The sequence below is a fragment of the Oryzias melastigma genome, linkage group LG18, assembly GCF_002922805.2.
Source record: "Oryzias melastigma strain HK-1 linkage group LG18, ASM292280v2, whole genome shotgun sequence".
NCBI classification, from domain to species: Eukaryota; Metazoa; Chordata; class Actinopteri; order Beloniformes; family Adrianichthyidae; genus Oryzias; species Oryzias melastigma.
In genome coordinates this window covers 8,137,529-8,151,557 of record NC_050529.1, presented here as the reverse complement: position 1 = coordinate 8,151,557, position 14,029 = coordinate 8,137,529, and the positions used below count along the sequence as shown (strand labels likewise).

At 35.6% G+C, this 14,029-nt stretch overlaps 1 protein-coding gene and 1 long non-coding RNA gene across 2 annotated transcripts in view; both read left to right on the top strand.

The window, feature by feature from the left end:
• Positions 1–11,617, top strand: part of LOC112156325 (receptor-type tyrosine-protein phosphatase eta) — a gene marked incomplete in the record, with an annotated part of 47,257 nt that extends 35,640 nt beyond the window's left edge. Inside the window, 1 exon segment of the mRNA XM_036216910.1 lies at positions 11,205–11,617. Within this exon segment, the coding sequence (XP_036072803.1) occupies positions 11,205–11,479 (275 nt within the window).
• A 1,282-nt stretch (positions 11,618–12,899) lies between these two features.
• On the top strand, positions 12,900–13,707 carry LOC112156172. Its single transcript, XR_002920926.2, has 4 exons — positions 12,900–12,999; positions 13,201–13,206; positions 13,465–13,541; positions 13,657–13,707. It is a non-coding gene; the product is annotated as an uncharacterized LOC112156172 (long non-coding RNA).
• The last annotated feature ends 322 nt before the right edge of the window (positions 13,708–14,029 follow it).

The following is a 14,029-nucleotide window of genomic DNA, read 5'->3' as shown; positions in this document are numbered from 1 at the left end:
CCCTTAGATTTACCAAGTAAAGAATTCATTTTTTCCAAAATAGTTTCGAACTGTTAAGGTCATTAGCCAGGTTATTTCTAAAATAACTCGCTTTAGTATTTCTTGTTCTTGTTGTGCATTCATTACGTAATCGTTTGTATTTATCCCAATCACTTAGCAATTTAGTACATTTATGTCTATGCTGTCTATGCTGATGATAAATTATAGTTTATCAAGGATAAAAATTAAGGATTTTTTTGCCATCACAAAACCAATACAATATTTGAGAAACTATTATTACAAATTATACAAGTATTTATCAAGAATTATTATTAGAAATCACACATAAGTAAAAAAGTCCAGTGCTTAATGATATGATGAAAAAAAACGTACTTAATTTATCAATAACATTTGGTGTATTATTTTTATTATTAACTTCTCAGTCAAAGTCAGTGTTCTTGTCGCAGTTAAACCACGTTACAGATATGATTATGATATTGAATAAAAGGCCCAAATTCTGCACTTAGGGCCCCTTCGTACCAATTTCCAGTGACCATTTCAATCTGGGCCCCATGTGGTTCACCTTTGGGCAGAACTGGTGGGCCCCAGGTGGGTTTGTCCATGGGTTCCATAATGGCCCTGTTTAACCAAAATCCCACAACCTAAACATCTTAAAAAGCCACTGTTCATTTTGATCTGAAGCCTCCGTTTCCAAAATATCCTCTGAGGAGGTGTGGCTTTTGTAGCTGAGCTCAGCAGCCACACCCATGATGTAAATCTTCACCGCTGCTACATAAAAACGTCAAGCAATATTATCAGCCGTATCATTTTGAGTCGGATGTCAGCTCGGACGACTTGCTACAAAAGACAAAAGAGTCAAATGAGCCATTGTTCGCGTTTCCGTGGTCACATCAAAAAGTTTAATGGAATCTGGTGGAGATCTTCCAGCGTTCACAGAATACTACCTATTTTATAAAACTTGCAAAAAAAATCCAGTGACGGCTGAAGTGAACGGCAGCTCATTTGACCACAGGCAATGAGAAGATACCATCTTCTCTTCTCCAGCACCTGTGCTAAACACGGTAGCAGGACCAGATGAGGGATTTAGTGCATGTGCAGCATATCTGGTTTAGTGCATGTGCAGCACAGCTGTTGTGATATAAAGAAGGCTAATTCATTCAAACCGAGCCTGTCTGTGACAGTTTGATTGACAGGAATTTAAAAAAAGGAGAGATACTCGGAAATGCGAAAACAAAAGGATTTCTTATTACATGTGTTTTGTTTTATAAGAAACATGCCACACATACATGTTAAAAACTTCAAAATGATTTTCATCAGAAGGGGACTTAACAATGAACTTTTTTTTTAAGGATTCAAGCCGGCCCTACAATGGATTGGCAACTTGTCCAGAGTGTACCTGCCTTCACCTTAAAGGGGCTGTGAGCCCCAGCAACCACCTAATAGGCACTGATAAAGGATGGAAGGATATGCTTGGCTGCTTTGGCCCATAGCAGCATTGTTTATGGTGTAGCTTTCAAAGCCCAAAAGTAAAACTTTACCCTAAAATGTGATTCTGTTGGATAGCTTTGGAATAAAATAACATGGAATTCTTCTGTCAGAACAAGTTAACTAACCTGTTACAAACACGTGGTATGTGTTTGCGGAGAAACAGCTTGTATCAAGCACATCCTCATTCTTTTCCATTGAAGTTGTGCATAAAAGTAATTGTATTTCCTGGTTCACATGGTTTGAAAAGGCTGATGTATTTATTTCCCTTCTGACTGCAGTAACACAAATGCCTACATGATATTTTTCAGCATTTTCAGCTTTACATAGGATCATCTTTAATGTGAATCCCTTCCTTCTTTTCCTATATTTTTTCAAATACTCAAATGCATATGTTGTAAAAAGGTAATGCCACTGTGATTTTATTGTTCTCTATTGCCTTCTGCTGTCCAGTTTTCTGAATATTGTCTATGAGGGATGAATTTAGTAATTTAGTTGTATATATATATATATATATATATATATATATATATATATTCTTGAGGATTTATGAGACTGCGAAAGTAGAAATTCTAACTGTTCTGGTCAGATTTTTCAAATTTTCTTTGAAAGCGAATCACAGGATTAACCATGGTACATTTGCAAATCCCACTAGTGGATTTTTGTTTTACTTTTCCCTCATGTCAAAAGATCAAAGTATTTCTTTCAAATTGTCAAACTTTTTGCTATATTGCATACAAGAAACCAGTTTTGTGGGTGTAGAACTTTTTATTTCCTTTTGACCAGAGAATTTCAACTTAAATTAACTTCCCAATTTCTAAAGGGGGACACATTTTTTCTGCACCTATTTGATTCCTCCTTTTATGTAAGCAGAACATACAATAATCTGTTTTATTTTGTGGGTTAAGGTAACCAGTTGCCTCCTTCCATCAATGAACTGATGTTCAATAGATTCACTCATCAAAAACTGTAAATCAAAAAGCTAAAACTTGCATTTAAACACATTACTGCAGTGTCACTGTAAAATAGGTACTGGTGCACTCATATTAGTATCTGTACATATTCCATGACACCTGGTAATTTCCTAGTAATTTTACAGCTTACCTGTTTGGTAAGTCTGTCTCAACAGTGATAGAGGGAGGAGTAGAAAGTATCTGACATATTTCAGGTGCTGTTTTCTCTGTAAGTGCTCAGGTTAGTGTAGGACGCTTCAGTCACCATGTTGCTGCCTGTGCTGCTGCTGGTGCTGGTTGGTCATACACTCGCCTCTCATTTTTATGGCACAGTGATGACCTACTACCCAAAGGAAACCCAAGTAGATGGATCCATCACAGTGAGTAGTGCTGGTGTCATTTATAAGCTGTTTACTCTGGTCTTTAAACTGATTGTAAAACTGTAAAACACTTTTGTTCTCCAGGTGGTGGTGCGTTTTAAGATGAGCTATCGCACGTGCCTGAATTTAGACAGTTGGATTTGCAGTGGAAATTGTGGCAATAAAACCGTGACGTTACATAAAATTCAGACCATTTCCAATGAGAACTGGTGCCAAGAGGAGGGCATCATGACTCGAGTGCTTCCCAACAACACAGAGTTTTCGCTTCGGTGAGTCAAATTACGTAAAATACACACTTGTTTACGGTTTTAACTGACCCATGACCAAATCTAGAAAATCCTTCTTAAAGTTTTTCAATTTTAACTAGTGACAACTGATCAGGTTAATAGGTAACAGGTTAGTAACTTGAATAACTGCAAAGCATAGTTTGAAAATGAAGACTCTTTAATCTGCATAAGAGATCATATGTAGAATGTAAAATGCTTTAAAGTTATTCTTGACTAAAGTCAAACTGCAAAAGCTTTGTGATCTGATCAACAGTAAAGAATATAAGACTCAAGTAAATATTTGTCATGGAGAACATTTTGGTGCACGATGATTGACTTTTGTTTTGTAATCTTTGTTTTGTAGTAAAGAAAAAGAAGTGGAGCAGGCCTCTGTATATCCCGTTGTTTTCCTTTAAAGTAATAAAAAGTATCTCGGCTTTTGCAGAATTTGGGTTGTGAGGTTTTTATTTGTCCCATGTTCTTTCCCTGCAGATTTTCTGGTGGAGATTGGATAAAGGATATAATAAATAATGTTGTATCATGGAGTGCTGTGACTCAAGTGGAATTAAGAAATCGTTCAGACACCGGCAAAGCGAACATCTCTCCTCAAACCACCAATCTGCCATCTTTAAGGTATCTGTTTCATGTGCTGGAACCCACCACTATTTATTTACAACAGTTTGTAACAAACATTAATGGAAAAGGTTTGCATGTACATAATATAATAAAGAAAGCTTAATGGCAGGCAATAAAGAATGTAATTTAATGTGAACTTTTTAAACTGTATTCATGTTTGACAAACATACAACATTGGTCTAAAAACACAAGAACTGACTTGGTGAGATGTAAAACCTGAGCTGAAAAAGGAGTATGTTGCTCAAATTTTTGTATGTTTTAATTTCCCCATTAGTTTAGTTTAAGATGCCTTGACTCACATTTGACCCCTAAAACACAGCGTTGAGCAAAGAATAGTTTCTGCGTCTTGTAGACAAACAGAAAAAAAAACAGTCTAAACTCACTATGAAATTGTTTCTTTAATGTACAGAAGCTTTTTGCAGGATAGAAACTAAATGTGAAAAATAAACCTCTAAGAATTTACTTTTGGACTACATAACTATAAATATTATTTATTTCATAGCTTAAAGTCTTTGTGATTATGACTCATCTCATAGACCAGCTACTTTATTGGGTACACCTTGCTAGTACTGGGTTGGACCCCTTTTTCCATCAGAACTGCCTTAATCCTTCATGATAGATTTATCAAGGTACTGGAAACATTCCTCGGAGAGTTTGGTCAATGTTGAGAGGATTGCATCACACAGTTACTGCAGATTTGTTGGCTGCTCATCCATGATGCCAATTTCCTGTTCCACCACATTCCAAAGGTGCTCTATTGGGTTGAGATCCGGTGACTCTGGAGGCCATTTGAGTACACTGAACTCATAGTAATGTTCCAGAAAACAGTTTGAGATGATTCCAGCTTTACGACATGGAGATTTATCCTGCTGGAAGTAGTTATAAGAATGATGGGTACATTGTGGTCTTAAAGGGATGGACATGGTCAGCAACAACACTCAGGTGCTGTTGTAACCATGCTCAAGTGGTACTATAGGCCCCAAAATGGGCCTTTACACCATTACACCACTACTACCAGCCTTAACTGTTGATGTAATGCAAGATTAATCCAAGTATCCATGTTGTTGACTAGAATTTCTGACCCTGTGGCAGCAGAAATCCAGACTCATCAGACCAAGGAATGTTTTTTTTTTTTTTTTCAATCTTCCATTGTTCAAGTTTTGGTGAGTCTGTGTGAATTCTAGCCTCAGTTTCCTGTTCTTAGCTAACAGTTGCGGCACCCCAATCTGGTATTGTAGCCCATGCTCTTCTTATACCAATCTCTGTAAACCATCGAAATGGTTGTAGGTTAAAATCCTAATGATCAGTGATTTCTGAAATACTCAGACCAGCCCCTCTGGCCCCCATTACCACATTCAAAGCCACTTAAATCACTTTACTTCCCCCATACTGATGCTGGGTTTATGCCTAAATGTATTCAGTTACTTCAGTGATTGGCTGATTATAGATTAGCGTTAAAGAGCAGATGTGCCTAATAAAGTGGTCAGTGTGTATTTTTTTCTTATATTTAATCTGTTGTTTGATTTAAAGTCAGAGGAATATTATCTAGCATTCTATTTTTCTTCAAATGTTTTTTTTTTATTTTTTTTTATCATGTATGTAACATTCAGTAACATCGTATCACTTTCTCCTGACTATTTCTCTTTAGAGTTCCTTCAAACTGTCCCAGAGATTATAATTTGTTGGCCTTTGACCCAGACGGAGACGAGGTTAAATGCAGATATGGAAACTCTTCTGAGGAGTGTGCGAACTGTAACACATCGAGTGTTCTCACACTGTCACCAGTGGGTAACTTATTATGATCTGCTAATTAAAAAAAAAAAAAAAAGCAAAATTTTTTTCCATTCTTTTAAAATAACACGTGCAATGTTGAAGTCATGGTTTATTTACCGGTGATATTAAGCATAAAGTCAGCTTTGAAATCTTTATTTCTTTCATGTCATGCTGCAGGATTGTACTCTGTCATTCAGCGCCAACTCCACCAGCAATGAAGGTCCGTATGCGGTGCAGCTGGTGCTGGAGGATTTTCCCAAGCAGAACATCAGTCTGACTCAAACCAACGGGTCAAGTGAATTGAAAACCACCAATCAGGTCATCAGCAAGATTCCCCTTCAGTTTGTTTTTAGAGGTACAATCCTAATTTTTGACATGAATAAAAATAAATTTTGGTGAAATATGAAACACATTTGTTCACTTGTATGAACTGTACGTAAATTTAGTGAGTAGCTAAGACTTCCATCCATCCATGTTCTTGACCGCTTCTTCCCTTTCGGGGTCGCGGGGGTGCCGGAGCCTATCCCGGCTACTGATGGGCGAAGGTGGGGTACACCCTGGACAGGTCGCCAGTCCGTCGCAGGGCCTCAATCACACACCCATTCACTCACACATTCATACCTAGGGGCAATTTAGAGTCACCAATTAACCTATGAAGCATGTTTTTGGACGGTGGGAGGAAGCCGGAGTCCCCGGTGAAAACCCACGCATGCACGGGGAGAACATGCAAACTCCACACAGAAAGGTCCCAGCCGGGAGTCGAACCGGGGCCTTCTCGCTGTGAGGCGAGAGCGCTAACCACTGCGCCACCGTGCAGCCCTAGCTAAGACTTGATAAATAAAAATCACAAGTATCTAGCTAAATATTTGCAGAAGATAAAAATAAATGTTAGACCCAAAGCTGTAGTCTTTCTGTGTTTTTCTGCTACTTTTAACTCACCATATTGCCTCTTGGTATTTTCCAGTGGATCCAGCTGTACCGTCTTGTACCGAAGGAGTCTATTTACCAAAATTTCTGCCTCCAACTCCACCAAACAGAGCTCAACTGATTGCAGTTGTCAATCGGGAGCTGGAAATCCCCATCAGAGCACAAGCAAGTAACTCCAGGTAAAAAACATAACAATAACAATAACAAAGATTTCTTTTTACTTTCATTTCACTTCAACAACACTTTGAACACTAATCTGAGGATCTGTGCGCCACAGTAACTCTCTGAAATCTCTTCTCTTAAAGCATATCTAACTTGCTGTTCAGCGGGCCGTACAACATTCTTCAGACTACTGTGGAATCAGGAAACTTCACCCTGAAATGGATACCAACTTCACTTGAAGATGGAGACAGCCACCCTATCTGTTTTGTTGTTCAGGCAATATCAAGGTGACATAACTGTTGATTTTTATTTTTTTAAAGCAACCATGCCATTCCACTATTTTATTCTATAAGAAAATCTATTATATTTTGCTAGTCAAAGAATAATAGCTTAAGGTCATGTGAAGCCAAAATTGATTTTATATTAATGTTCATTCAAATACTAAAATTTAAATTCAGCATTTTTCTTGGTCGAGTTTACAGCAGTGTACTAATCACGTTTTTTGGTTTTATCGGATTTTTCCTTTGCATATGATCAAATACCATAGATTTATGACCTACATCATCTACTTAATAACTATTGGATGCTGGATCTACTTTCTTCACGGCACTTTTGTCCAAATCAGGACGATGATCCCTCTTACCTGCAAAAGAATGATCACCTCTCCTCACAGAGCTGGTGTTGCCAGATTGGGCGGTTTCGATTCGAAACTTGTGGGAAAAAAAATTCTTTAAATGGTTGGGCATAATTTGGGCAGGTTTTGGGTCAGCTGGGCAGTTTTTGGTTCCTTGCTGAAATTAATTTTGACCAGACACATGCGGTCAGGGGAGGCAGGTGAGCCACCTGTACACATCCTTGCCAGCAACTTATCATTTTAAAAATAAACTATCAAGTGTAAATTATATTTATGACTTTTGATCCTGAAAATCTCTGCACTTTGCATGTTTCCTGTTTGACTACTGTGCAGGCTGCAAGGTGAGGCAGCAAAGAAATATGCCTCGTGGCATATTGCGCAATCCCATGAGTTCTAGAATGAATGTGTATAATGATGATGTAAGTTTTAATACATTTTTAAATACAGTGTATACATTTTCATTACATAACTAAACTTTCCATTGAATATGTAATGTTTTTCACATTTATTTATCATTTATGTTGTGTTTGGATCTGAAATAAAGCTGGCCAAAAAAAAAAAACCTAACCAAAAAAAAAAAAAACAACAACACTAAGTCCATAATCCCTTTTTGCCTAAGGCACCATACTGACTTGGCTTTTAATGAGTCACTCAGGAGTCATTTAAGTCACTTACTCAGAGAGTGAAAAATAATGGCTGTGTACACAAACACTTTCTCTCATGTCCAAAATAATCATCTTACTAAAATACTAACTGAAAACCAAAACAAACCATTTCATTTAGTGTGTGTTATTTATTTATTTATTTATTTATTTTTGGTGGGGGCTGCGCTATACATTTCTAATTAGATACATTTATTTTTTTGTCTGAATAACACAAATACAATATTTTTGGCTAACAGAAAGTTAAATAAAATGAATAAAATCTAAATGATGATTTTTTTTTTTTTTAAGTTTAAATGAAGGGAGGAAATTAACTGCGGGTTTCTATGAGTTTTGCCATTTTAATATTACTATTATAGCAGTAAAATTAATATGTTGGACACTAAGGTTAGCTTTTGGAGGAGCTGGTTCCTCTCCTCAGCTGCTGCCATAATTCATGTACATGAACTTAACAAAGCAAGAGTTGAGATCACACATTGGAAATGCCTTGCTTCCGACCCTCGTAAAATCCATCCAAAGCCTTTGCTGTCACTTTGTGATACGTCTACTGCCATATTGCAAACGATTGCGACCCTTTGACAGCGATTAGTCAGAGTTGGTCTGAGTTACATTTTTAAAACGACTACAATCGCCAATCATGAGTGAGCTTGTTCCGGCATGATCAAATCTCACACCCTCCCGTCTAAAAGAAAGCTCTGGAGAATCTGTCAAACGTTTGAGGTGGGACTAGCGTGCACCACATGCTTTTACTAAGGCAACTGATTGGTCAGGTGAAAGAAAGAAAAAATGTTATTTAAAAAAATGGGATTGTAAAGAATGTATTAAGAAGAATGTGTCAGAGCAAGAATGCCAACAAATAAAATGACTGAGTAACAACTGTCTACTTCTCAATGGACGTCTATAGGATTTTGGCCTTGCAAACGTTGGGTACTGCCTATTTGGAAAACGAGAGGGGAGGGGTTCCTAAGTCCATTGACATAGATGCTATGGCTGCTACTCTGCTCTAATAGTCTTTATGTTTTGCAAAGCAAAATAAATTATCTAACCAATTCCACTATTATTAAAAAACAAAAACTACTGTTAGTGTCCAACTTGGTAATTTTATTGCTGCAATAATGTAATAAATTGAAACAAACTACTTTTTATTTATTTGCATTGATTTTCTGGTTATCAGAAATTGCTTTTGTGTTATTAAGACCAAAAAATAAAATCTTATTTGAAATATTTTTTTTCCTTCCTCACAATAAAACAATTTTTTAAATTTTTTTAATAATTATTCTAGTAGTATGAATATTTTGAACATGAGAGCAAGTTAAGTTGGTGTGAGCATGTATTACTTTGTACTCTCTGGGTGAGTTGCTCAAAAGACTATTCCCATTGGTCACTGTTGTTCACCTTTCGGATTATCCCATTAGGGATACTGTTTCCCACTGTTTTGCATCAGTGATTTGGCAGAGTTTTTGCACCACATGCCCCTCCTGGCGCAACCCTGTATTTGCAAGGCACAGGGGAACCCAGTTAGGCAGAAGCGTCAAGGGTCTTGCCTAAAGACCCAAATCTAGATAAGGTCAATTTACGCCCTGTGGATTGAACCCAGGTTTACAGTGTGGCAGCCTTACATGCAGCTCAGTAAAAGGAATCCAGTTTCCATTACTAATGTGAATGTGTTTGTGTGTGAATAGAACTTTGAGTGTAAAGCGCTTTGGCCTTCCAGGAAGAGAAATAAGCACTATATTAGTATATGACATCTATCATCTTTGAAAAGTTGATGCAGTGTTAAACCTTTATTTTGACACACCATTGAATGCTCCTAGCACCAGTCTGACAAAACAATGTCCTAAGTAGAGTTAAACATGTATTAATTACTTGCTCTCTTTGTCACTTTTCTTTTGAGTTTTTGCTTTATGTTAAAATCTCAGCCATCATAAACGTGTTTTTTTAAAGAAAAAGGAAAACAAAAAAAAACAACCTTTGCTTGACATGTACACATGATTATCATAAATTGACATTCTCAACATGCAGTTGAATGAAACAAGTCCAGAGGATTCTTTACTGAGAGGGGTAAATAACATGTCTGATTGTTTTGCTTTCACAGCTCAAACAACAGCACTATATATCACTCTGATTTGCGCTGTATCATTGTTAACATTGGACAAAGTAAGTGACATTTATTTTCATAATTTCATAATGCTTTATGTTAAAATCTCCTTATTGTTTAATTGTCTATATCCCAATCTGTTATTAATGTCTCAGTCACAAGTTAGTGACTCGTACTGTCAGTGCTATGGTTCAAAAACATTTTTTTTTCAGCTCCACAAAATGTAAAAAACCTGAAGGCAACAGATAAAAACCAGACCAGCATCACTCTGCAGTGGGATAAAGTAGAATACAATGTTAACTTTGTCTTAACCTTTGAAGACAAAGAGAGAAACATCAGTACTTTAAATGAAGATGGACCAGTACTAATTACTATCTCATCTCTCACTGCTGCAACTACATACACATTCACTCTGTTCTCTGTGTTTGATAACTTGAGAAGCAATGGAATCAGCATCACAACAGCAACAGGTAAGCTTAAGCTTCACTTAACACTACAAAACACAGGAAAGCAGTACAGGGTTGTGGTAGCAAAACTAAAATTTGGGATATTTTTTTATTTTAAAATGTTGAACCTTGAATGAGTAACAGTAAGGAAGAGTGAAAATGACCGAATTAAAAGCTGAGATTAAATTCAAGAGTTAATTTTTAGACATCAACAAAAAGATTATCGTAATAAAAAACTAAACATAATAAAGCTAATAATAATAATGATAACTATAATACAGTAATTTAAAAAAGGTGTTTTAAACATAAAACATTTATTTTTTTAATATAACCCTTATGACCAGATGACCCTACTCTTGCATTAATGTGTGTTCCCTCCCATTGACAAGGGTTGTCAAGATTTTTTGTCTGAAGCAGAAACCATTGAAGATAAAAAAAAAATCCTTGTAAAAATAGTTAAGCGCTCAGTCTTGTGGGGTCCAGATGACTCCACATTCAATGTAAACATGCCAAGCATAGCATGAGGGTTACATGAACAGTCTTCCCATAACCCATTCCATATCAGAGGTGACTAACGATGAAAAAGAAAAAAAATCCGAATTAAATGAATAGAAAAGCAGCAATATTTTGCAATTAAACTGGAAACACTTTGTCTGCAGTAATTGGTAAGATAATACCCCCATGAAGATACAAATAACTTTTTAAAACAAATAGGAAGAAATTGACATCAGTTCAAGAAACACAAGTCTTGACATTGTCTCTGACTGGTGTTTTTTCCTCAGCTCCCGAAAATGCACAAAATGTCACCTCAACCGGAAAAAATGAAACAAGCATCAATCTGCAGTGGGCTAAAGTAGACAACAATGTTAGCTTTGTTCTTCAGTTTAATAACAGACAGGAAATAATTGCTCCACCACAAAGAAATGGACCAATATCTTACACTGTGACCAAGCTGGATCCTCAAACCAAATACACATTTAGCCTCTTCTCTGTGTTTGAGAACGTCACAAGCACTGGAGTCATCTTTTCTGCTGTAACTGGTAAGATAATACCCTAATGTTATTAGAGATCAAATGTTAAAGATAATGGAAGCAATTGACATCAATTCAAAGCAAACACAGATCTCAACAGTAACATTGTCCCCTGACTGGTGTTTTTTCCTCAGCTCCTGAAAATGCACAAAATGTCACCTCAACCGGACANTAAAATATGGTGGTTGGCTACAGAGGTATATCTATATGACCAACATTAACATAATATCAATAATTAAATGCAAAAAATAAAAATAAAATAAACAAACATACATGTAAACTGTTCACCAATGCCTGACTGTTTTTATTGTTCCCTATTGTGGAGGCCTTCTTTTTTCCCCCGATGTACTTTCTCTAGTTGGAGTCAGTACTAATGTGCACTTTGATAATACGATGTCAATGTAGAAAACTGTGAACCGAATATGTACAGGGCAAAATTGTATTAAAAACAAAAAAAGTAATATTCACAATAAAGAAAAGTTGTATTCATATCAAAATTGTTAGTAGTATAGCCACATATTGTATTCATATTTTTTTTTTACAAAATATGCACAAAATATTAATTTGTGCACGAATTTGTGTCTGTGCATGTTTCTTTTCAATATTTATCTTGCCCTATAGGACCTATATTAGCAATTGTAATGTTTTTTTTATTTTATTTTTTTTACTTTGTCTTGTGTGTGGTTCTGTTTTTTTCTCAGCTCCGGAAAATGCAAAAGATATAACTTCAATCGGACTATATGGGACAAGCATCAATCTGCAGTGGGCTAAAGTAGACAACTATGTTAGCTTTGTTCTTCAGTTTAATGACAGACAGGAAACAATTGCTCCACCAAAAGAAAATGGACCAATATCTTACACTGTGACCAAGCTGGATCCTCAAACCAAATACACATTTAGCCTCTTCTCTGTGTTTGAGACCGTCACAAGCACTGGAGTCATCTTTATTGGTGAAACTGGTAAGAAAAAAATATCGTTGTTATTGCAAGGATAATTTTTGGATTTTAACATTGTTGCATTTTTCTTAATTTCAACCAATAGTTTAACCCCCTTAACATGCACAGAAACTCACCAAGATTTAGAGACACATCTGGTCTGGTTAATACTTCATTATTTTAACATATCTGATGAAATGAAAGACATATGATGACACAACAGCAGAGTCAAATTCCTACACATATAAAGCTGAAAATAATGTGCTGTCCAACCAAACTTGAATCCAAACTTTAAAGGGAACACTTAAATGAAACATGTCAAAAGGAAAAAGTTTTAAAGCATCAAGCTGAAAACTTGATCCAAGTACCTGATAGCATAGAAAAGCCTTAATGTCCATAATTTTACACAATGACTTAAAATTATAAAACACTTATCACAACAAATCCCAGCACTAAATCAAAAGATGCTAAACCTTCTCATTTGTGCCTAAATATAGGAATCAAAACAAANACTGTGACCAAGCTGGATCCTCAAACCAAATACACATTTAGCCTCCTCTCTGTGTTTGAGAACGTCACAAGCACTGGAGTCAGCTTTTCTGCAGTAACTGGTAAGTAACCTCTTCTTTTAACTACATTTTAGCTTTTAGTATGCATGAGATTTAAAGAATTTAGTAAATCTTCAAGTACTTAGGATTCCATGACAAGCAAGTGTTGGCGCTCTTTTTTTCTTATGTTTGTTTTATATTTCTTGCTCTTTTTGTGTTTTCTCTTTTCTTCCATACAAAATCATGCATCACCTCTAACCAAAGTGCACAGTAAGTGGGACTTTTTTTCTTTTATATTATTTGAATATATTGCCCTCACAAAAATGAAATAATTTCTCTTGACATGTAAAGTCTAAATAAACATTATTCTGTATAATAACCTTCTATCTTATTGTATTGACCAATTTTTTAACTGTATAAGTAAAAAAAAAACCAACTTTTTCAATTTTTCAAAAAGCTTTTTTTTACAGTTATATATATATTTTTAAAGATAACATATTTTCTCCTGCATAAACTTTTTTTTTCTAGAATATATTATGACGGTGAAAGTTGGTATAAAGCCATCCAGCTTAAATGCATCACAAATAGAAGAACTGGTGAAAGAGGTGAGATTTACTCAAACTTTCTTTCACTTTAAAACAGTTTTCAATAAATATCTATTTAAACAATATATACATTTGTCTAAGTTTTGTTTTAATCTATTCCTTTTAATACATTTAGCATCTCAAAAAAATTGAAAAGTCTGCAGAGTTAATCAAATTTACTCCGAAGACATGAGAAGCGATGATGGATTCTGGATTTCGACACATCAGTGAGAAATATTTGACTTGAGCAGTTTTTTTATGTTGTAATATTTTTGCACATTTTATACAAAAATGTAACATTTTGTGGTTTTTACTTTCATATAATTTCTAACATATTGTTAATTCTTTATAAAGTGTATGTATCAAGGACCCAAATGTGAAATTGTTCTCTTTCACAACACAATCTTGCAAAGGTTTTACTCTACAAACTCAATAACAACAAATAACAAAACAATAAAATGTTGACATAACATGTGTGTATGTGGTAATTTACCTTTCCTTTGAATGTT